This window comes from Felis catus, chromosome F2 (genome assembly GCF_018350175.1).
Source record: "Felis catus isolate Fca126 chromosome F2, F.catus_Fca126_mat1.0, whole genome shotgun sequence".
In the NCBI taxonomy this organism is placed as follows: domain Eukaryota; kingdom Metazoa; phylum Chordata; class Mammalia; order Carnivora; family Felidae; genus Felis; species Felis catus.
The window spans coordinates 17,609,264-17,632,827 of NC_058385.1; the positions used below are offsets into that span (position 1 = coordinate 17,609,264).

The following is a 23,564-nucleotide window of genomic DNA, read 5'->3' on the forward strand; positions in this document are numbered from 1 at the left end:
CCAAGGACCACCCTTCCAAATAGGCATTTCTGATAACTCTTTTCTGCTCCTGCATATTTAATATAGACTAGTATAACTAATTCTGGTTGCTTGGCATTATTAATTACAAATTAGTTTGAGTTTATATTTACCAATTCTTTAAGTGGTAGCAATAGGGAATGACGAAACTGATATGTCAGTTTAAAACAGAGTTTTGAGCACATGGGTATAGCTATAAAACCATCTGTATTTTGATAAATTGAAATAGTGTGAAATTCCTTTTTGAGGTGGCTTTTGGAGGTTTCTGTTATTTTAGATATGGATTAAAAAATGGAAGCAATTTATGTAACATGCCAGGTTCTATATTATGAAGGTTATAATCCTCAGTAGCCTTTTCTCCTAGATAATATTGATAGTCGTCTGTGTGATGGAAACAAATGAAGAACAACTTCTATGCTGGCTCTGAGAATGAGAAGTCCTTTTCTTCTAAAAACTGCCATTTTTCTTAATGTGAAAATGAAATTCACCGAAAATATTGAATAATACTTTAACAGCCCTGTTTCTTTCTAATAGTCCTTTTGAGAGACAATATAGCTTGTTAACAGCAGTGAAAAGAAATATGACTTGTGAAATGCTGATTTTCATGGATGCTGATAAGTGTTGGTGTGAAAAGTCATGTTGATTTCTCTGGTATGAGGAATTAAGCTAAAGAAATCAATGTTTGCCAAGTGGAAAAAAAAAGATTAATTGAAAAAATATTAAAATTATTTTCTGGAAAGGATTTTTAAGAAGAAAACAAACATTCTGATATATTTTTTTGTTGTCCAAGACCTTGTGAGTAAAGTGAACTAATAAGTTTTTATGTGTATATCAGCCTGTTTATAATTTTTTCCATTCTCCTTTTGCTAATATTTATTCTTTCATGTGATTTACAATGTTATCAAATGTTGTGACTTGCTACATTTGATTTTAATTGGTAAGACAGTTGCTATATTTTAAGTTAAAAAGATTTTTATATGCAGTGAAATAATTTCCAAGAATCTGAATTTTGTTTCTTTCAGCAAAAAGAGATCTGATTGTGAAATGTGTCTGTAATCCTCATGAGGGCAAGGGCCACATTCATATACCCAGTGCCTAGAATAAATGAATAAATAGTACTTGCATGTAGCAGGTCCTCAGTAAATATTCTTTGAATTAAATGAATGATAAAAAAAGTCTTAGTATATACAATAGTTTGAAATTAAAATTTTCTAGAAGTTATATTCAAATAATTTATAATAACCTCTTTTTTTTTTAAAGACTATTGAATCTAATCTCTTAGTAGTTTCTTATTAACCAGCAAATCATACTTGAATTAAATCTCATTCATGTTAATTTTCAAATGTGTTTACAGTAAAACTTCATTATAACACTTTGTTCCCTTTAACATCTCCAACATCAAATGTAAAATCACCAAAGAGATAATATGAGAAGGCCCACTGTATGTGGAGCAAGCTCTATAAGCTAATGTGTTTTTAAGGATGTACGGGAACAGACAAGGGAATGTGCCTCCTAAGGAGTATGGTGGTGATGTCACAGAGCATTCAAACATACGCATTTCATCTGCTGGAAATAAAAGGTATAGTATGTAATATGAATTCTGCTCTTCAGTCATTACACTGTGAAACTGCAGCTGCTAAAACTGGCTTACTGAATAAGTAGGAAGGTATAGTATGTTAACAGATTCCTTATTAATAAGAAAAGAGTTAAAGGGAAAAAAGGAGGGTGGAAGAATTGTGTTAAATGAAAATTTATAGTACTTTACAGCGTTATTTTGAATTGCAAGTTTGGATTATAAGTGTGCCAAGGTATTCCAAATAAGTCCCTATAATTATAAGGTATTTAAATTTGGTTGAAATAATGAAAGGACAAATAAGCATATAGTTTAATGGACTAAAAATCAATTTATAATATCTTGGAGTTATGGGAGTGATGTAACTTAACTGGGAATAAATTGAAAATGTTCGTACAATGTGAGTTTTCCTTTCAAAAAAATTTTTTTTGATTTTCAGCTTATTGAGTAGATAACTTTTATGCTTACTTTGTAAAATTAGTGCTCATAATCTGTCATGTCAAAAAGAATGGAAATATATGTATTTTATATTCATGTTCTCTTTCTGTTTATAGTTTAATTTTGGTGGCTTTCTTATACCATACATAAGGATAAACAGTTCTGAATCCATAGTGCATAATGGAGATAATAATGTCATTATATCACAAAAGGTGTCTATTTTCTCTGAAGAAAGTAATATATTGAAGTGCTTGAGATAAGATAATTTGCTATTTGGGTCTGATTAGGCTTTCTTTGAGGAAATTGTCTCTCCTCCCCCCTCCCCCATTTCTGTATTTCAAGGAAGGAGTTTTTAAGGGATGATCTTCTTTTCTAGTGTGCATATAGGTATCACTTTTCACTTCTTTTTTTAGGATTTATTTGTATTTATATTCATTTTTTTTATTGGGTTAACTGTTCTTGTATAAAAGGATTTTATTGAGAATCTATAGAGCCAATAATACAGACTGAAGAAAAAGGTTATATATTTATAGAGGCTGAATATATATATCAAGGTCTCACTGTAGAAAGACATAAAATGCTATGATTTTACCCTGACTTTAAAAATATGTAACTATTGTAGTGTCCATAGTACTTTCAAAGTCCAATAACTCATACCTACAATTTACTGTAAATTTTTGTTGCCTGAAAATCATTTGAGTTCTAATCCTTCTTGTTTTTGTTTTAGTGCTCGAGATAATGAACCATCTAAATCCACTAACCAAGACATCTGTAGTCCTTTTGCGGGGATGCTCTTTGGTGTGTACAAAACTTCATTGATTAAACTTTTGCATACTGTTCTTATAAAAGGTCTTTAGTGAGAACTCAATGATATCATTAATACTACTGTTATTAGTAATATAAAATATTTATCTAGTGCTTACTTTAGGGTAGACCCTCTGCTAAACATTTAGTGTATATTGTATAAGTCTGTATAATTTTATTTTTTATTTTTTATTTATTTTCTTAAATGTTTATTTATTCTTGAGAGACATAGAGAGATAGAGCACGAGCTGGGGAGGGGCAACCCCCGAGGGGCTGTCAGCACAGAGCCAGACTCGGGGCCAGAACCCACGAAGTGTAAGATCATGACCTGAGCCAAAGTCGGACACTTAACTGACTGAGCCACCCAGGCACCCCTAATTTTATTTAACTTTAATTTTAATTTTAGTTAAAAAAATTTTTTTTTGAGAGAGAGGGCTCAGGTGATTGAGGAGCAGAGAGAGAGAATCCCACAAGGGGGAGGGAGGGGGAGAGAGAGGGAGAGAGAAGCGGGGCTCACCTGAAGTGAGGCTTCTGTTTACCCAAAGTGAGGCTTGAGCTCACCAAAGCGGGGCTCGTGCTCACCTGAAGTGGGGCTCAAGCTTACCTGATGTGGGACTCGAGTTCACGAATTGAGATCATGACCTGAGCTGAAGTCAGATGCTTAATGACTGAACCACCCAGTCTGTATATAATTTTAAAGTGGAATAACTTTTATTTATTGATGAACTTTACATAGATGATGCATGAAATATTAATTTCAGTAACCTTGTTGTAATGTGACTGTTTATTATTCTGTTTTGTATGTGATAGCTTTTTTCTTCATTCTTCTTTTTAGCTAGCACAGAATTGCCTTACATTTTAAGTTTAGTTTCCCTGAACTAAACCTTTTTATTCTTTGATATACATCTTTCCTATGTTCTTTCCATGTGGTTTTTGAAGTGTTTTGTTCAAATCATCATAATCCAAATTTTCTATTTATCAGAAATGAAGGTCGTTGCTTAATATAAGTATGTTGATTTGCTACTTGTCATAATTTCAGAAACTGTGTGAAGAGTACCTTACTTATTTCCTATGTGTAACTTTAAAATAGAAAAGTGGTCTGATTTCTGTGTAAAAACTATTAGAAAAAATTACCTGAAATTTGGTTTCAGTGGAAGTATATGAGGAAATTAGATAACACTTTTGATTCATTTAACCCAAAAGCAGTCAGTAATTTAAATCTTGGTTTAGAGATATTTAATTGCATGATATTCTCAGATCTTTATTTCCTTGAGATGGTTATTGTGAGAAAATATGGCATAGCAACTAGAGTTTTATTCTAATGTAATGTCTTTAATTGAGAATTTACCAGTGTAACCTATCAGTAAGGTAAAGGCTTCATTCTTACGATGTATTTTGTTAAACATGGTAAAAATTGGAGAAATGGCTTTCTTTGTTGAGAAACAAAAGAAATTATTACTGACAAATAATTTTATCAATAAATGGATTACTCTAAAGTTTTAATGTTGAATGTCATGAATTTATCATTACTGCAGTCCAGGAATTATGGATGAATATTTGGTGAGATAATAGACTCTAATGCTTGGAACAAACCATTGAAGTGATTTAATCCAGTGATTTATCTAATGATTGTTTTTTGTCCCCCAGCCTATATTTGTATGGACCCATAAAGAACTCTAGAGGTAGCACAATCTGATTGTTATAAAATTCTCATTTCAATTGAATTGAAATTTGTCTTCCTATAGTTTTGCTCCAAGAACTTACGCTTTATTTAAAAAATTAAGACTGTGTCTAATGAGAGCAAAAACAACAATATATTATGTGGTTTATAAAAGAATCATTGATTTTTTTAGAAGTATGCATTTGAATTTTCAAATATTTGGGGATTTTCCTTTTATATTTTTATTACTGACTGCTTGTTTAATTCCCTTATGGTCTGAAAAAAACAGTTTGTATAACTTCAATTTCAAATTGAATTTAAAATACTTTTTAATGGCCCAGAATATAGTCTATCTTGGTGAGTGTTTAGTGTGTAGTTGGAAGAATGTGCATTGTATGGTTATTGAGTGTAGTGGTTTATAAATGCCAAGTAGGTCAATTGGTTGGTAGTAATGTTCATGTCTTGTGCATACTTAATGATTTTTTAATTTTTCTTCTACCACTTGTTTAAAACAAGTTTTAAATTTTCTGACTACCTTGTTCTTAATGTGGAGCCTGGAGTGCTGGAGGGATTTTCTTAGTGTGCCTGCATCTTTGTCAGTTTTCAGGACCTGTTTGACTCTAACAGAGTGATTGCTTTTGCTTTTTCTTTGGTGCAAGGCTGATTCTGTGTGTCTCATTCTCAGAAATAAGTCTCAGTGTTCATGATGCTTCCCAGAGTGGTAGCCAAACCCTCCTTTATGTCTGTGGAGCTTGTTGTGTGAGAATTTCCTGCCCTTCCCCTAACAGTAACAGGACTTTGCTTTTTGTAAGTGCAGAACTGGGTCCAAGCAGGTTTTCTGCTCTTTCACCAGTAGATTCTGGCCATTGCTTTATAATGAAAGAAGGATCTGGAAAGAATGGTCTCTTTCATATGTCTCCTGTTGCATAAGTCTCCAGTCTCATAAGCTTCTGGTGAAGGTAGAGAAGTGAGTGAGATTCCCCTTGTGTCTGGGTAGATTCCAGAGAATCTATATCGTTATTGTAGCCTGCTCAAAGCCTTTAAGAAGTCATTAACATTTCAGCATTTTTCTTCCTACCTGCTTTTAAGGTAACTGCCTACTTCTTCATACTCTGGGAAAGGTAAAAAATGTGGATTATCCCATCTCTTTGGATTAGTTTTTATGCCCTTTTGAAATCACTTTACCTGGTTGCTTATAACCTCAGCTCTCTGACAGGTTTTTTTTTTTCCAACGTTTATTTATTTTTGGGACAGAGAGAGACAGAGCATGAATGGGGGAGGGGCAGAGAGAGAGGGAGACACAGAATCGGAAACAGGCTCCAGGCTCTGAGCCATCAGCCCAGAGCCCGACGCGGGGCTCGAACTCACAGACCGCGAGATCGCGACCTGGCTGAAGTCGGACGCTTAACCGACTGCGCCACCCAGGCGCCCCTGACAGGTTTTTTAAAAGTTACAGTTTTATAGATGATTGAGCTTTTTCACCATTGTAGGATTTGAGCAGTGTTCTCTTGTAGCTTTCTGCTAAATAGAAGAAGAACTCCTCAGTTTTTGTTTTTTGTTTAAAACAGCTTCTTGGGGCGCCTGGGTTTCTCAGTCGGTTAGGAGTCTGACTTCACCTCAGGTCATGATCTCACAGTTCGTGAGTTCGAGCCCTGCATAGGAACCCTGCAACGGGGTCTGTGCTGACAGCTCAGAGTGGAGCCTGCTTCAGATTCTGTGTCTCCCTCTTTCTCTCTCTATATATATTTAAAGTTCCATTAAATCCAGTTAATTTTTTTTTTAAGGGAGTTCCATGCCCAATGTGGGGCTTAAACTCACGACCCCTGAGAGATCAAGAGTTGCATGCTCTACTGCCTGAGCCAGCCAGGCACCCCTATGTTCCCATTTTTATTTAAATGCTTGGGCATAGTTACAGTAGCTAATTTAATGTCTTTATTTGTTTCATCATCTGTTGTGGTTTTTTTTTTTTTTTTCTATTGACTAACTTTTCTAATAGTTATTGGTCACTGTATTAGTTTTCTGTGCTGCATCACAGATTAGCACAGGTTTGGGGCTCAAAACATTCCACGTTATCTCATCTTGTCTGTGGATCAGGAGTTGAGGTTCTCTGCTCAGGTCTCATAAGGGTCAGGTCTCATAGAGTCAGCCAGGCTCTATTTTCCATCTGAATCTTGACTGGGGAAGAATCTACTTCTAAGCCCATTCACATTGCTGGTGGAATTCATTTACTGGTGGTTGTATTACTAAGGGCCTCTTACTGGATATTAGCTGGAGACCACCCACAATTTTTACAGGCCATCTGTTGTTTCTTGCCATGTGTGCTACCTTACCATGGCTGCTCACTTTATTATGCCAACAAGGAGAATATCTAAACTCAGGGAGGGCTTTTACCTGATTATATCTGGCCCACCCAAGATAATCTCCCTTTTAAGTAATTCAGACTTGAATTTTGATCCAGAATTGGCACCTAAATCATATTAGCAAACTCCTTTCTGTTGGCTGGAAACATGTTACAGGTTCTGTTTATACTCAAGGGGAGAGTTTATACAGGGAGTCAGCACCAGAAGGCAGGTAGCATAGCATCTACCTTAGAATTTTGCCTACTACAGTCACATTTTTCTGATATTTAAGAACCAGTCTTTTTGAGGTTTTACTTTAAGCTTAGCTAGGGAAATCTTAGGGTAGCTTTCTTCCTAGGGACAATCCAGCCTTGTTACTACAGAATGACCTTTCTTGGGGGCATCTTCCTTGAACACTGTAAGGGATACTGAGAACTGCACTATAGCTGGCTGGAATTTGAATTTGTCTCTACTTTGAGGATGTTGGAGAATTTTTCAGTTTGTGTCTTCCATAGTTTTCTGTCCAGCCTAATGGGATTTTATCCTGTGCCTTCATAGACTAGTCTACAGTAATGTCTGAAGGGACCCCTCCACAGATTTCTAAAGCTCTTTTTATGCTTCTTTTTGGATCTTTGACCTAAACTTCTACACATTTTAGCCTTCTTGATCTTGATCTTTACATGATTTGCTTAGTTTCCTGGCTTTGTTTGGATTCTCCCTCGCTGTACCTATGCTCTGTAAATTACATTCAGGCAGAAATGGCAGTGCTTAAAGTGCTCACCTCATTAGTTTTCTTTCTCTCAGGTAGTACAGTCCTTGGCTACCTGTTGTCCAGTGTCTGAAAAACAGTTATGGTAAAACCTTGGATTTGAGTAATTTGTTCTGCAAGTGTTCTGTAAGACGAGCATACATTTCTAATAAGTTTTAACTTGATAAATAAGTGATGTCTTGCAATATGAGTAGTATGTGATGCCAAATGTCACATGATTACAACTGAGCCAGTGGTTCTTGAAATTTGCTTTAATATACAAGTGCTTTGGATCACAAGCATAGAACGAATTATGCTCACAAACTAAGGTTTTACTATATTTCATATTTTGCCTAGTTTTGTTATTTTCTTTTATGGTGGAAAGTTAAGTTCTGTGTTTATTACTCCATCGTGGTCAGAAGTAGAATGGATAGATCTACTTTAATATAAAAGATTATTATTAACCTTAGTGTTATTTGTCTTACTCCTATGGGAACTTCACAATTGCTGACATCTGTGTTTAATGGGCATACTTAGATGCTGTATGTTCACTGATGGTTGGGAAACTAATAATTAAGGTAGTAGAGAAATTTCTGGCTCAATTGCATTTTTGCTATCCTGTGATTTGTGTGGTGTTTCAGATGATGCATGTCTAGATTAAGAGGTTATTTTGTGTCACTAACATATGCAATAATAACGTTGATGAAAGAAATTTAAGATGACACAAATGGAAAGATATTCCATGCTCATGGGTTAGGGGAATTAATATTATTAAAATGTCTGTGCTACCCACCATATTCTACAGATTCAGTGCAATTCCAGCAGAATACCAATAGAAGTTTTTACAAAACCAGAAAAAATAATACTAAAATTTGTATTGAATGGCACAAAAGACAGTGAATAGCCAGAGTAATTTTGAGAAAGGAAAACAATACTGGAGGTATCACAATTCCAAATTTCAAGATAGTATCACAGGGCTACAGTCAGTAACCAGAACAGTACGGTACTGGCACAAAAATAGATACATAGATCAATGGAACTGAATAGGGAGCCCAGAAATAAACCCACACTTACATAATTAATTAATCTATGACAACTGAGGAAAGAACATACAATGGGGAAAAGACAGCCTCTTTAATAAATGGTGCTAGGAAAACTGAACATCTACATGTAATAGAATGAAACTGGGTCACTTTCTTACATCGTACACAAAAATAAACTCGAAATGGGTTAAAGACTTAAATGTGAGACCAGAAACTAAAAAAAAAAGTCCTAGAAGAGAACACAGGCAGTAATTTCTCTGACATCAGCTGTAGCAACATCTTTGTAGAAATGTCTCCTAAGGCAAGGGGAACAAAAGCAAAAATAACCTTTTGGAACTACACTAAACTAAACTAAACTAAACTAAACTAAACTAAACTAAACTAAACTAAAATTCCTTCCACAGCAGAGGTAATCATCAACAAAATGAAAAGGCATCCTAGTGAACGGGAGAAGATATTTGCAAGTGATATATCTGATAAGGGGTTAATATCCAAAATATATAAAGAACTTATACAACTCAACACCAAAAAAAAAAAAAATCCAATTAAAAATGGGCAGCAAACCTGAATAGATATTTTTTCCAAAGAAGACCTACAGATGACCAACAGATACATGAAAAGATGCTCAGCATCACTAATCATCAGGGAAATGCAAATCAAAAACACAATGAGATATCACCTTCTACTTGTCAGAATGGTTAGAATAAAAAAAAGACAAATAACAAGTGGTGGTGAGGATATCGAGAAAAAGGAATTCGTGTATTATTGATGAGAATGCAAATTGGACAGCTACTGTGGAAAACAGTATGTAGGTTCCTCAAGAAATTAAAAATAGAAATGATCCAATAATTCTACTGGGTATTTACCCAAAGAAAATGAAAACACTAATTTAAAAAGATATATGTACCCCTATGTTTATTGCATTATTATTTATAATAGCCAAGATATGGAAGCAACCTAAGTGTCCCCTCAATTGACAAATGAATAATGAAGAAGTGGTATATATAGACAATAATGTGTGTGTAATAACACAACCACGAAAAGGATGAGATTGTGTCATTTGCAACAACATGGGTGGACCTAGATGTTATTACACTTAAGTGAAATCAGAGAAAGATGACTACTGTATGATTTCACTTGGATGTGGAATCTGAAAAACAAATTAATAAACAAATATGTGGAGTCAGACTTATAAATACAGAGAACAAAGTGATGGTTGCCAGAGGGGAACAGAGTGGGAGGATGGGCAAAATGGATGAAGGGGTGTGGAAGATACAGGCTTTCAGATATGGAATGAGTAAGTCATGAGAATAAAAGGCACATCATAGGGAATATAGTCAGTTATACTATAATAACATTATATGATTACAGATGGTAGCTGCAGTAGTGGTGAACGTAGCATAATGTAAGACTTGTTGAATCAAGGTTGTACACCTGGAACCAATGTAACATTGTGTGTCAACTATAGCCTAAAAAAAAAAAAAATCACCTCTAAGTCCAAAAAATTAAATGCAGTAATAATGGTCTTCTGTGAATATAAATGTTTGCACAACTTGATTTGCACATGATACCTGGGTGAGAGGTTTATATTTTTTTCTGTAGAACTGAGGTAGAATTTGAGCAGGGTACCAGTGTGATTAGTGTTGTGTTTTAAGACAGTTAATCTTACATAAATATGCTGCATTTATTGGAGCAGAGGGAGGGGAATGGAGAAACTAATTAGGAGGTTATTGCTGCAGTCTAGGTGAAATGTAGATAGGTTGGATCCAAGGTTAATTGTGGTGAGAATAGAAAGAGGATCTGAATATGAAGTGAATAAGAGAATGAGCAATCAAAGTTATAGCAGGTTTTGAGGTTCAATGATCAGGCCATTAACAGAAAACAAAGAAGGGCAGTTGCTTTTGAAGTGTTCATTTTGGACATACTTGTTAAATTTAAGGGGCTTGTGGGAGTTATTAGTGGCAATTATTATCTCAATTATTAGAAAAATGGGGATGGAGATTATTAGAGTATTCTCTTATTTAAGGTTTTTGAGGTATAGAGGTTTGGGAAAGAGTAATGTATCTTGTGATTGACATATAGTAGATATTCATAAATTGTGAAATTAATTGAAGAGGTAATGATACATGATTTTACCTTTTATATTTTCTGCACATGCAGTACTCTTTGATATAATTAAAAATTATATTTATATTATTTAAAATTCGAGTTTCTAGTTGCAGATGTTGCTTAAGAGTTAAGACCAGTTTGTGAGATGCTCTGACAGCGCAGACTCTCTCTCTCTGCCCCTCTCCTGCTTGTGTGCATGCGTCTTCTCTCTCTCACTCTCTAAATAAGTAAATAAATCATCTTAAAAAAAGAGGGCCAATTACCCCCCCCCCTTTTTTTAAGTTTATTTATTTATTTTGAGAGCGAGCACAAGTGTGAGCGGGGGGAGGGGCAGAAAGAGAGGGGGAGAGAGAATCTCTCTCAATCTCAATGTGAGCTGAAACACAAGTTGGATTCTTAACCGACTGAGCCACTCAGATACCACTAGACAGTTTTTTTTCTTACCACTTTCTAGGAGGTGAAGATCGAGAACTTATTCAAAGAAGGAAGGAGAAATACAGACTAGAACTACTAGAACAAATGGCCGAACAACAGAAGAACAAGAGACGGTAATGAAAGGTTTGCATTTAAAAAAGATGTTTTGAATTTAAAATGCATTTGTGTAAAATGACATGGTGATAAACAATTACATAGTAAAATAATGGAATATTTTTCCTAAGATGATTATGTATCTGTAAATCACTTCCATTTCAGCCTCTGCAATGTACGTCAATCTGCCAGGGTGGTAGAACAAATACTATGGGAGTGTTCATTTACTATGTCATATAGGTAGCAAATGAGACGATGTGTATATCCTATAGTAGGCCTTGTAGATACCTTTATTAATTTCTTCAATTTTTGATTTTGGGTAGCATTTAGTATAATCTACATGCCCACTATATTATCTCATATGTAGTAACAAATATGAAATGGAAGTATTTTGTCTTATATAATGTGAAATGATTAGCATACCCATAAATGCAATATAAAAATAATCATGATAAATTGATAGATATTTATATTGTATACAAGTCCTAGTGTTTGCAATCTCTCTTGTAGAAATACCTGTGAAATACTAATTATAGTTTACAAGTAGGATTAGATATCTTGGTTCTGGAGAATTTTGAGACCTACCATCTTTTAGTTTTGCCTTTTTCCCTCTATCTTAGAGAAAGCCAATATCTCCTGTCTTACATTAATAATTTTTTAGCATCAGTTTCTTAAAAACTCTTATTAGAAGCTTATTAGAAAGTATGGTATTAATTTTGTAAATTTTTACCCTTCCTTTTGCCAACAAAATATACATGTATCCTAAATGTCTTTGTTTCATGAAGTGAAGATTTTGTTTTACTTCTGTACTTTATTCTGTGTGAATTGCTGAGGCTTCTAAGTACTTGAGGCACTTACTGTAAGTCAGTTTACAGGTGAATTTGCACCAAATCAAAAAATTGAGTTTTCAGAATTATTTAAGGCTTTATTATCAGTAAATAGAATTATTTGTACTTGAAGATGTTATTGCATGGACTTTGTGCTAAAATTTGCCTTAGTAATGATTTTGATTATGTTTACTTTAACTGTTTAATATATAGAATTTTAATTTTGTTCAGAGAAAAAGATATGGAACTCAGGGTTGCAGCTTCTGGAGCACGAGACCCTGAGAAATCGGTAAGGGTTCCTGGAATCTTTTAATGTTTGCTCTTTGATTTAAATAAGCCTCAAAGGTGGTGGCAGGTGGAGATAGAAGATATTGGGGGAAATATAAGCGTAGACCAATTTGAATAGTAATAAATTCAGTTCTCATAAAATTTAAGTTCTAACTCTTGTTTATTTCTCTAAGATAATTTTTCCTTTTTCATATGTGCATCATTTTTTTAGTTTGTTTTTAAATGAGTTCTTTCTACTTGGTTCAAATGCACTATTGCAGGAAAAGTTATCTCAATTCAATCTACAATAGACATTAATATTTTTCTTGAGTTTTTCTTGTATAGGAATGATTTCCAAAGAAACTGAAACCTTTGATTCTAGTGTTTAAGCATTTTAGTAATTTTTATTTAATGTAGGACTAGAGAGATAATAATCTTGTTTTTACTTTAATTTTGCAATTCTCATTAAATGGAATGAATTACATCATTGCAGTTAAGTGGGGAGGAGGTAATATTTTATTGCTCTTCTCAAATTGTGCTTTTTCTGTAGCGGGATCTGTAGAATGTATTTGCGAACACAAGTTTTTGTCTACCTTTGATGACTAAGAAACTTTAATTTCATTAAAAAGTTCATTCCTGCAAAGAATACAGCAACTTAAAATTATTCAAATATGGGCAGCTTTTGATACACTTTTACTTGTGCTGAGTATATATCCTGTGGGTTGCCCATTTAAAGAAGTGTAATACTGGACCAGTATCACTCCCAGGGTGCTTGACTGCTCTAGAATAAAACTTTTAGATTAATCTGAGAAATGATTCCTGAGGAATTAAACATGTTGGGGAAAAAAAAGGATAATTCCAAAGCTAAATACATTTTCTTCTATTAATGGATACCTTGGAAATAATTTATATAATCAAAAACTTTTTTTTAATATCTTGAACTTTTTAATGTAATATGGTAGTATGTTATTAAACATTTGATTTATAGTTACATTAGTATTTGATGGGCATTCCTATTTATATTTAAATGAAACAACCTTTAGAATGTCAAGTGGCTCTATGAGGGTAGATAAACACGTTAGACATAATAGACCAATACTTTTGGGTTTACTTTTGATGTCAAATTTTAGAAGAGGATACATAAATGATGTTCTGAAGTGGGGGTTAGCAAACTATAGCCTTGGCCAAATCTAGTTGCTTCCTAGTTTTGTAAATAAAGTTGTATTGTATGGCTGCACACCCTCACTCATTGTTTTACATTTTATTTTGGGCTACTTTAGCATTTGAAGAAACCACATGCCCTGCAAAGCCTGATCAACTTACTCTCTGGCTCTTTACAGAAAACCTTGGCTAATCATTCTAGAGAACACTTAATGTCAGAAATGTCAATTGGATAGAGAAACAGCACAATGTTGTATAATAAGAATTTTACATTCAGCATTAATATCTGCCTCTAATCTTTGCTTGATTATTTATTAATGGTGAGACATCAGGTGATTCATGTACTTCCATGTGGGGGCTTCAATTTCAAATGGGAGCTTCAGTTACCCCATTTATAAAATAAGGATTGGATCTTCAAGGCCTTTTATTGCTGTAAAATTCTTTTATTCTGTGACAGTCTGATATAGAGAGTCTTTTGAGGTCCCTTCCACCTTTAAATTTCTACCTTTAAATTTATGATTTTATGTAACAAACAGACTTTTTTCTTTATTTTAGCCTGATAGACTAAAGCAGTTTAGTGTGGCACCAAGACACTTTGAAGAGAAGATACCACCTGAAAGACCCAGAGTAGCTTTCCAGACACCTCTCCCTCCCTTACCTGCCCCATCTGCCCCACCCATCCCATCAGTTCACTCCATCCCATCTCAAAATGAAGACTTGCACAATGGACCCAGCTGCACCCTTGGTGAAATGGTGCCTCCCAGGTGCTTGTTTAAAATGTTTTGTGTTTGGAAATTAGGTAAGGTATCATTATATTTCATGTTGAGAAGGATTTGCTGAAGTGAATACAGTTATCCTTCAGAGATTTTTGTACAAATAACAGCTTCTGTCAAAGAATTTCTCTTGAGATTTGTTTGCATTGTTGGTCTTTTATTATAAAACAAGGGAAATCCTTACAACATTCTTTTATTGTTTAAAGATGCTTAGTATTTTTAGAATGAGTAACTACATTTGGTATATAGCTTTAGGTTACATTTTAGAATATCTATTTTAAAAACTTTTAACATACAAAAGCTATATATTTTCTTAAATTTTGTAATTTCCACTTGGCAAACAGTGAATACTTCTTTCAGTTTAAGCAAAACAAAGTTTCTAATGTGACTTTTTTGTATATATTACTTTATTTCAGCTTGTGTTTCCTTCAACTCTTTCTCTGTGATTGCTTACAGGCTATGCAAATCAAATTCCTGAAATAAAAGGTGTTGAGGTTATAAAACCTGTAACTTAGGTATTAGGATAAGGATTTGATTTTTATAGGTAAAAAGCATTAAGCCATACTAAGGCTATACATAAAGAAAATTGTCTTGTTAACATTGAAATTTTCTGGGCTGTGCTTTCTTTCCTTAGTAGGAGTTGAGCTTATTTTTTGCTTACTATTAATGTCTTATAGAAGTGTGTTTAATCAGGTGTTTTTCTTTTTTAACATTGATATTTTTCTGTGCTGTACTTTCCTCCGGTAGGACTTGGTCTTATCTTTTGTTTAGTACTAACAAATTGTAGCGTGATGTGTATTCTGTTTATTGGGTCCTTTGTTTCTTTCATCTAATGGCTTCTTGACTCAAAAGACTAGGAGGGAGTGAAATGACAGAGCATGGTATGATGGTCTTAGCATTGGCTTAGGGATTAAAATGGTTAGCTCCACTGTCTGGATTTTGGGAAAACCACACCTTTATTAAACTTTAGTTTTCTCATTTGTAAAAGTGAAATAGTAGTTAGTTTTTCTTACCTATAGTTACAGGGTTGTTGTAAGGATCAAATTTTATATAAATCTCTATATAAATTTAAGATTTAATGATGTTGACAGTTTCCTTTCATAGCAGTTTCCTAACTACTTTGTTGACGTATCTATGCAGTGAGGATAATAAGGTTAGACACACTGAGTGACCAGTAAGTGTGAAAAATATTCATGACTGGAGAGAACTTTAATGACTTCTTAGCTCTTCAGAATTATTTTGAAGTATACAACAAGGGATAACCTGTTAAGATACACTCAAAAGTAAAACATTCTAGGGCGCCTGGGTGGCGCAGTCGGTTGAGCGGCCGACTTCAGCCAGGTCACGATCTCGCGGTCCGTGAGTTCGAGCCCCGCGTCGGGCTCTGGGCTGATGGCTCGGAGCCTGGAGCCTGTTTCTGATTCTGTGTCTCTCTCTCTCTCTGCCCCTCCCCCGTTCATGCTCTGTCTCTCTCTGTCCCAAAAATAAATAAACGTTGAAAAAAAAAATTTAAAAAAGTAAAACATTCTAGGATGCCCCCTTTTCCCTTTCTGGTCATCTAAATGAATTTGCCTTTTCCAATTTGCCTTTTCCAATATTGGAAAATATTGCCTTGGTGGAAATAGATATTTGCTAATCAGCAATGAAGTGCTGAGGTAGAGGTTTTTAAAACATTTTAACTTCATGAAATAGAAAACATTATGCCAAGACTTTACTGTTGATATATAAGTTGTTTTTGTTTACATTATGGTTGACTTCCTTTGAAAGAACAATTAAGTTATTTTACAGTTAGAAAAATACACCTTTTACTTGCCAGTCAAATGGAACCATTTATAATCCTGTTTTATACCTCTTTGCTTTTTCTTCCTGCACTGTCCTCTGTGTTACTCCAGCAACATGGCTGAAGCATTCTCTTTTCTAGAAAGTCTTACTTATTCTTTCCTCCTTACCCCTATTTGATTTAAATGTCCCTGTTCCATGTTCCTACAGCACCTCATGTCTATTTGTATTGTTTCACTTCCATGGTGTGCTTTAATTGTGTTTATTTTTGTGTTATTCCTGAGGGACAGGGACCATATTTGTTCAATACTTGCATATACTGACTAATTAGATGTTAATTGATTATTATTCAAAGTTTTTGTCATATAAGTATTGCGCCTTAGATTCTGAAATTTGGTAGTGTATTTTTTGCTTTTTGAATCCTTATTTTTGATGAGATTAAAGCAAGATGGTGGCTTTTCTAAAGCAGCAGTTACATTTTCAATAACATTTTTGCAAAAGAATTATGCCTTGAATTAAAAAACATTGCAGTGAAATATGAGAAAATTTTTCCAATTTTCTTTTGATACAGGATTGCACCTCTGCCTCCTCCTCCCCTGCTACCACCTTTGGCTGCTAATTATCGGACTCCTTATGATGATGCGTACTATTTTTATGGGGCCAGGAATACTTTGGATCCCAGTCTTGCTTATTGTAAGTTATCTATAGGGTAAACATGTTTTCCTAGTGGTTCAGTCAGGAAAATTATTTTTTTTTGTAAGCAAAAATAAATAAGTTGGAAAAGCACAGCTTTACTTAATTGAAATATTACATGTTTATTGACTTAAAAATGTCCTATTTTAAAACTCAAATATATTGTTTAGTTATTTCTTTTTTGTTTAGCTTTAAGAAATAACTATTTTGTGGTTTCTTGCAATGCTCTTTGCTCACTCCTAACTGAGAAGGAAATACGGAATTTTTTCCTTAGGTGATATTTTTAGTATGTGACTTTTTCTTTATGGATAAAGTGTTAATACACGGGTTCTCTGAAATAAATGTGTTTGTTTTCTTTTAAGATGGTCCGGGAATGATGGGAGGACAGCCTGCAGCTTATGTTAGTGCTCCTGTCACCCAACAGCCAGCACAGCCTATTATGTAAGTTGTTAAAATAATAATTTCTTTCAAAATTAATTTGTCTTCCATAGAACCTGTGTTAATCATTTTTTCTCTTCAGAACAGATGTAACTTTAACTGTCAATTATTGTGTAACCCGCACGTTCAAACTATTGCTTTTAGTCTGTGTTGATGGAAAGTACATTTAAAAAATAAAGAGTAATCTCACTTTCATGTTAGAAAAGTCATTCATACATATTATTGATAAATAAAAATATAAATAGGCATATGCAAAAATTGAAATCACCTAAATCCCACTCATCTAGTGATAGATGTATCTAAATAAGCATTCAGGAAGTCCTTTTATGTACTTGTATAAACATACACACAACATACACCAAAATTATGTTATACACTATAATTATTATTCTGTAACCTGCTTTTAAATTAACAGTATGTCATAAATACCTTTTGCATGTTAGTATACTTTGTAGCATCATTATTTAAAATTAAACTATTTATTTTGAGATAATTATGGATTCCCATGATGGATTTGTAAGAAATAATATAGAGACATCTTGTATACCCTTTGCCCAGTGTCTTCTAATGCTAAGATCTTATAAAACTATGGTATAGTAGCACAGCCCAGATATATGACATTGGGTACTGTCACGATACAGAACACTTCCATCTTCACAAAGATTCATTATGATTACCTTTTATATTATAGCCACATGTAGTTCTTTCCTGCTCCTACTCCTTCCATAGGCACTAGGAACAACTAATCTGGTTTTAATACTATTAAAAAATGCTGTATAACTCTAAACAATAGCCAAATTATGGAAAGAGCCTAAATGTCCATCAACTGATGAATGGATAAAGAAATTGTGGTTTATATACACAATGGAATATTACGTGGCAATGAGAAAAAATGAAATATGGCCCTTTGTAGCAACGTGGATGGAACTGGAGAGTGTGATGTTAAGTGAAATAAGCCATACAGAGAAAGACAGATACCATATGTTTTCACTCTTATGTGGATCCTGAGAAACTTAACAGAAACCCACAGGGGAGGGGAAGGAAAAAAAAAAAAAGAGGTTAGAGTGGGAGAGAGCCAAAGTGTAAGAGACTCTTAAAAACTGAGAATAAACTGAGGGTTGATGGGGGGTGAGAGGGAGGGAGGGTGGGTGATGGGTATTGAGCAGGGCACTTTTTGGGATGAGCACTGGGTGTTGTATGGAAACCAATTTGACAATAAATTTCATATATTGAAAAAATAAAAAAAATGTATATATATATTTTAAATGCTGTATAAATGGAATCACATGTGTAACCTTTTGGGGTTGACTTTTTATTTTGTTTTTTATTTTTATTTTTATTTTTATTCATTTTTTTGAGAGTGTATGTGCATGCAAGCGGGTTGGGGCAAAGGGAGAGGAAGAGAATCTTTTTTTTTTTTTTTTTTTTTTGGTGGGGAGAGAGAGAATCTTAAGCAGGCTACATGCCCATTGTGGAGCCAGATGGATGTGGGACTCCATCTCATGACCCTGAGATCATGACCTGAGCCAAAACTGAGAGTCAGACACTTAGCTGACTAGCCACCCATGTGCCCCAGGGTTGACCTTTTAAAATCAGCATAATTCTCTAGATATTCATCCAGATTGTTGCGTGTATAAATTGTTCTTATTGCTGAGTAACATTTCATGGTAAGGATGTACAACAGTTTGTTTAACCCTTTCATCGTTGAAGGTCATCTAAGTTAGTATGAATAGAGCTACTATAAATATTTGTGTATAGGTTTTGTGTGAGTGTAGTCTTCAGTTCTTTAAGATAATTGGTCAGGAATGTTGTTGTTGGGTTATATGGTAGTTACAACTTCAGTTTTATAAGAAATTGCAAAACTGTTTTCATGGAGACTGTATTACCATTTTTACATTTGTATTGGCAGTTTATTCAGAATCTGGTTTCTGTATGTCTTTACCAGCACTTGGTGTTGTGACTTTTGTTTATGCTACTTTGGTATATGTGTAATGATATATCATTGGAGATATATATATATATATATACATATGTATATACATACATATATATATATACACACACACATACATATATATGTATAATTTACATCCAAGTTAGCACATGGTGCAACAATGATTTTAGGAGTAGATTCCTTAAGCCCCTTACTCATTTAGCCCATCCCCCCCTCCCACAACCCCTCCAGCAACCCTCTGTTCTCTATATTTAAGAGTCTCTTGTGTTTTGTCCCCCTCCCTGTTTTTATATTTTTTTTGTTTCCCTTCCCTTATGTTTATCTGTTTTTTATCTTAGAGCCCTCATATGAGTGAAGTCATAAGATTTTTGTCTTTCTCCAACTGACTAATTTCATTTAGCATAATACCCTCTAGTTCCATCCACATAGTTGCAAATGGTAAGATTTCATTATTTTTGATTTCCAAGTAATACTCCATTGTATGTATGTATGTATGTGTATGTATATATATATATATATATATATATATATATATGTATGTACACATCTTTTTTTTTTTTAACATTTATTTATTTTTGAGAGACAGAGACAGAGCATGAGCAGGGGATGGGGAGAGAGAAGGAGACACAGAATCGGAAGCAGGCTCCAGGCTCTGAGCTTGTTTGTTAGCACAGAGCCCGATGCACGGCTTGAACTCATGAACTGTGAGACCATGACCTGAGCTGAAATCGGAGGCTCAACCGACTGAGCCACCCAGGCACCCCTATACCACGTCTTCTTTATCCATTCATCCATCAATGGACATTTGAGCTCTTTCCATCCTTTGGCTATTGTTGATAGTGCCGCTATAAACATTGGGGTGCATGTGTCCTTTTGAAACAGCATACTTGTATCCCTTGGATAAATACCTAGTAGTGCAATTGCTGGGTCGTAGGGTAGTTCTATTTTTAATTTTTTGAGGAACCTCCATACTGTTTTCCAGAGTGGCCACACCAGTTTGCCTTCCCACCAGCAGTGCAAATGAGATCCTCTTTTTCCGGATCCTCACCAACATCTGTTGCCTGAGTTGTTAGCCATTCTGACAGGTGTGAGGTGGTATCTCATTGTGGTTTTGATTTGTATTTCCCTGATGATGAATGATGTTGAGCATTTTTTCATGTGTCGGTTGGCCATCTGGTTGTCTTCTTTGGGGAAGTGTCTATTCATGTCTTTTGCCCATTTCTTCACTGGATTATTTGATTTTTGGGTGTTGAGTTTGATAAGTTCTCTATAGATTTTGGATACTAACCCTTTATCTGATATGTTGTTTGCAAATATCTTCTCCCATTTTGTCGGTTGCCTTTTAGTTTTGCTGATGGTTTCCTTCACTGTGCAGAAGTTTTTTATTTTGATGAGGTCTAATAGTTCATTTTTGCTTTTGTTTCCCTTGTCTCCAGAGACGTGTTGAGTAAGAAGTTGCTGCAGCTGAGGTCAAAGAATTTTTTGCCTGCTTTCTCTCAAGGATTTTTATGACTTCCTGTCTTTTGTTTAGGTCTTTCATTCATTTTGAGTTTATTTTTGTGTATGGTGTAAGAAAGTGGTCCAGGTTCATTTTTCTGCATGTCACTGTCCAGTTTTCCCAGCACCACTTGCTGAAGAGAGTGTCTTTATTATTTATTTTTTTTTTGCATTTGACAATGTTTAATGCTTACTCTTGGTATACGTTTTCAGCAAACTAGAGTCAAAAGAAAATTTTCTACATCAGTGTACCAATTATCAATTATTTGACTTTCAACTTCATATCAACTCTTCTTTACCCTGTTTTGTGGTGCTGGAGTTAGTAACCATTTCTTCTTTACCAGCTGCCCCAAGTTTGGCTTTATCAGCACAAGGTGCAGCAGGAACACTGTAAGTTTCCATCTGGTATAATTTTCTTTCAGCCTGAAGAACTTTGTTTGGTTTTTCTTATAATGTAGGATTTTTTTGAGATAAATTATCGTAGTTTTATTTGTCTTTATTTTAATTTCATTATGGAAAGATAGTTTTCCTACATATAGAATTGTAGGTTGTTTTCTTTTAGCATTTCAAATTCTACTGTCTGTGTCTATTGTTTTTGTGAAGTATGCAGTCCTCTGAATTCATGGTCTATCTTATTAGATTGTGTCTTTTTCTTTGGCTGCTTTCAAGGTTTTCTCTTTTATTTTTGGTCTTCAATAATTTGACTATGGTACTTCTAGGTGGAGTTTTCTGTCTCTTTATCTTTTTAGGGATCACTAAGGCTCTTGAATCTTTAAATTTATGTCTTTACCAAGTTTGGGCAACTTTTAGTCATCATTTTCTCAATTGTTTTTCTGCTCCATTGCCTCTTTTGTCTCCTGATAATCTCATTGCAAGTATTTTACCTCTTTCAGTATTGTCCCACAAACCAATTTTGAGCAAGTCCCTGGCTGTGATTTCGTTTTGACGTTTCTTTTAGGGAGAATTCTTCCATCTTATCATTTTGGCTAAGTTTCTGCCTTTTGTGTGTTTTGAAAGCTTATTATGTTTCCTGCACCTGAGAGTAATGCTGTATCTAAAAGGGGTCATACACTGTCCAGGGCCTGGCACTTCAGGAAATGTTTTTGGTATATGCTGTGTATGCTCTTGGAGTTTTCGCTGCTCTTTCCCCCATGTCAATCCTCTGTAGAGTTCCTCCTTGCTTGCAGTGGGGAGTGTTTGGACCTATAACTAGGTGCGCTTTGATTTGGTTGTTAAAATAAGCCTTGCAGCACTTGCACATTGTCTCCCTCCAATCTTGAAGATCCTTCTGCTAATCAGTCCTCAGATCGTTCCAAGTGATCTGACCTCAAAACAGCTGTGTTTGAAGAACACGGAAAGCCTAGGGTTCCTCTAAGAGACTGCCTTTATTCCATTGGATATTTGTTCCTGCTTTGTCAAAGATTAGTTGGCCTTAGGTTTGTGGGTCCATTTCTGGGTTCTCTATTTTGTTCCATTGACCTGAGTATCTGTTTTTATGCCAGTATCATACTGTCTTGATGATTACAGCTTTGTAATACAGCTTGAAGTCTGGGATTGTGATGTCTCCAGCTTTGGTTTTCTTTTTCAAGATTGCTTTGTCTATTTGGGGTCTTTTCTGGTTCCATACAAATTTTAGGATTGTTTGTTCTAGCTCTGTGAAGAATGCTGGTGTTATTTTGATAGGTACTGCATTGAATGTATAGATTGCTTTGGGTAGTATCGACATTTTAACAATATTTGTTCTTCCTATCTAGGAGCATGGAATATTTTTCCATTTTTTTTGTGTCTTCCTCAATTTCTTTCATAAGCTTTCTATAGTTTTCAGTGTATAGACTTTTCACCTCTTTGGTTAGGTTTATTCCTAGGTATTTTATGGTTTTTGGTGGAATTGTAAATGGGATGGATTCCTTGATTTCTCTTTGTGTAGCTTCATTATTGGTGTATAGGAATGCAACCTATTTCTGTGCATTGAATTTATGTCCTGCGACTTTGCTGAATTCCTGGATCAGTTCTAGCAGCTTTTTGGTGGAACCTTTTGGGTTTTCCATATAGAGTATCATGTCATCTGCAAGGAGTGAAAGTTTGACCTCGTCCTGCCTGATTTGGATGCCTTTTATTTCTTTGTGTTGTCTGATTGCTGGGGCTAAGGCTTCCAATATTATGTTGAATAATAGTGGCTAGAGTGGACATCACTGTCTTTTTCCTGAGCTTAGGGGGAAAGCTCTCAGTGTTTCCCCTTTGAGAATGATATTAGTGATGGGTCTTTCATATATGGCTTTTATGATCTCGAGGTATGATCCTTCTGTCCCTACTTTCTTGAGGGTTTTTATCAAGAAAGGATGCTGTATTTTGTCAAATGCTTTCTCTGCATCTATTGAGAGGATCATGTGGTTCTTGTCCTTTCTTTTATTGATGTGATGTATCACCTTGATTGTTTTGTGGATATTGAACCAGCCCTGCATCCCAGGTATAAATTCCACTTGGTCGTGGTGAATTATTTTTTTAACATAGTGTTGGATCTGGTTGGCTAGTATCTTGTTGAGGATTGTATCATTGGAGTTTTAATTTACATTTCCCCAATAATGATGATGCTTAACATCTTTTCATGTATTTATTTGCCATCTATAAATCTTTGATGAAATGTTTCTTGATGTGTTTTACACATTTTAAATTGGAGTTTCTTTTTTTAAGTTTATTAATTTTGCGAGAGAGAGAAAGAGAGATGTAGGAGCAGAGAGAGGGAGACGGAGAATCCCAAGCAGGCTCCACTTTGTCAGCACAGAGCCTGATGCAGGGCTTGAAGTCACAAACCATGAGATCATGACCTGAACTGAAATCAAGAGTCAGATGCTTAACCTACTGAACCACCCAGATTACCCTGGAGTTTTTTTTTTAAACTATTGAGTTTTGAGAGT

At 34.8% G+C, this 23,564-nt stretch overlaps 1 protein-coding gene across 10 annotated transcripts in view; it reads left to right on the forward strand.

Moving 5' to 3' along the window:
• CSPP1 (centrosome and spindle pole associated protein 1) overlaps positions 1-23,564 on the forward strand; it is a 161,330-nt gene that overhangs the window by 61,868 nt on the left and 75,898 nt on the right. For 7 of the 10 annotated variants that reach the window (XM_006943251.4, XM_011291367.3, XM_011291366.3 and 4 more), the window contains 7 exons: positions 1,499-1,597; positions 2,757-2,827; positions 11,187-11,280; positions 12,319-12,376; positions 14,071-14,279; positions 16,639-16,760; positions 17,123-17,201. In XM_006943251.4, coding sequence (XP_006943313.3) covers positions 1,499-1,597; positions 2,757-2,827; positions 11,187-11,280; positions 12,319-12,376; positions 14,071-14,279; positions 16,639-16,760; positions 17,123-17,201 — 732 coding nt within the window. The remainder of the gene's footprint in view (positions 1-1,498; positions 1,598-2,756; positions 2,828-11,186; positions 11,281-12,318; positions 12,377-14,070; positions 14,280-16,638; positions 16,761-17,122; positions 17,202-23,564) is intronic. The other 3 variants (XM_019822742.2, XM_045050231.1, XM_019822740.2) reach the window with 2 other exon arrangements.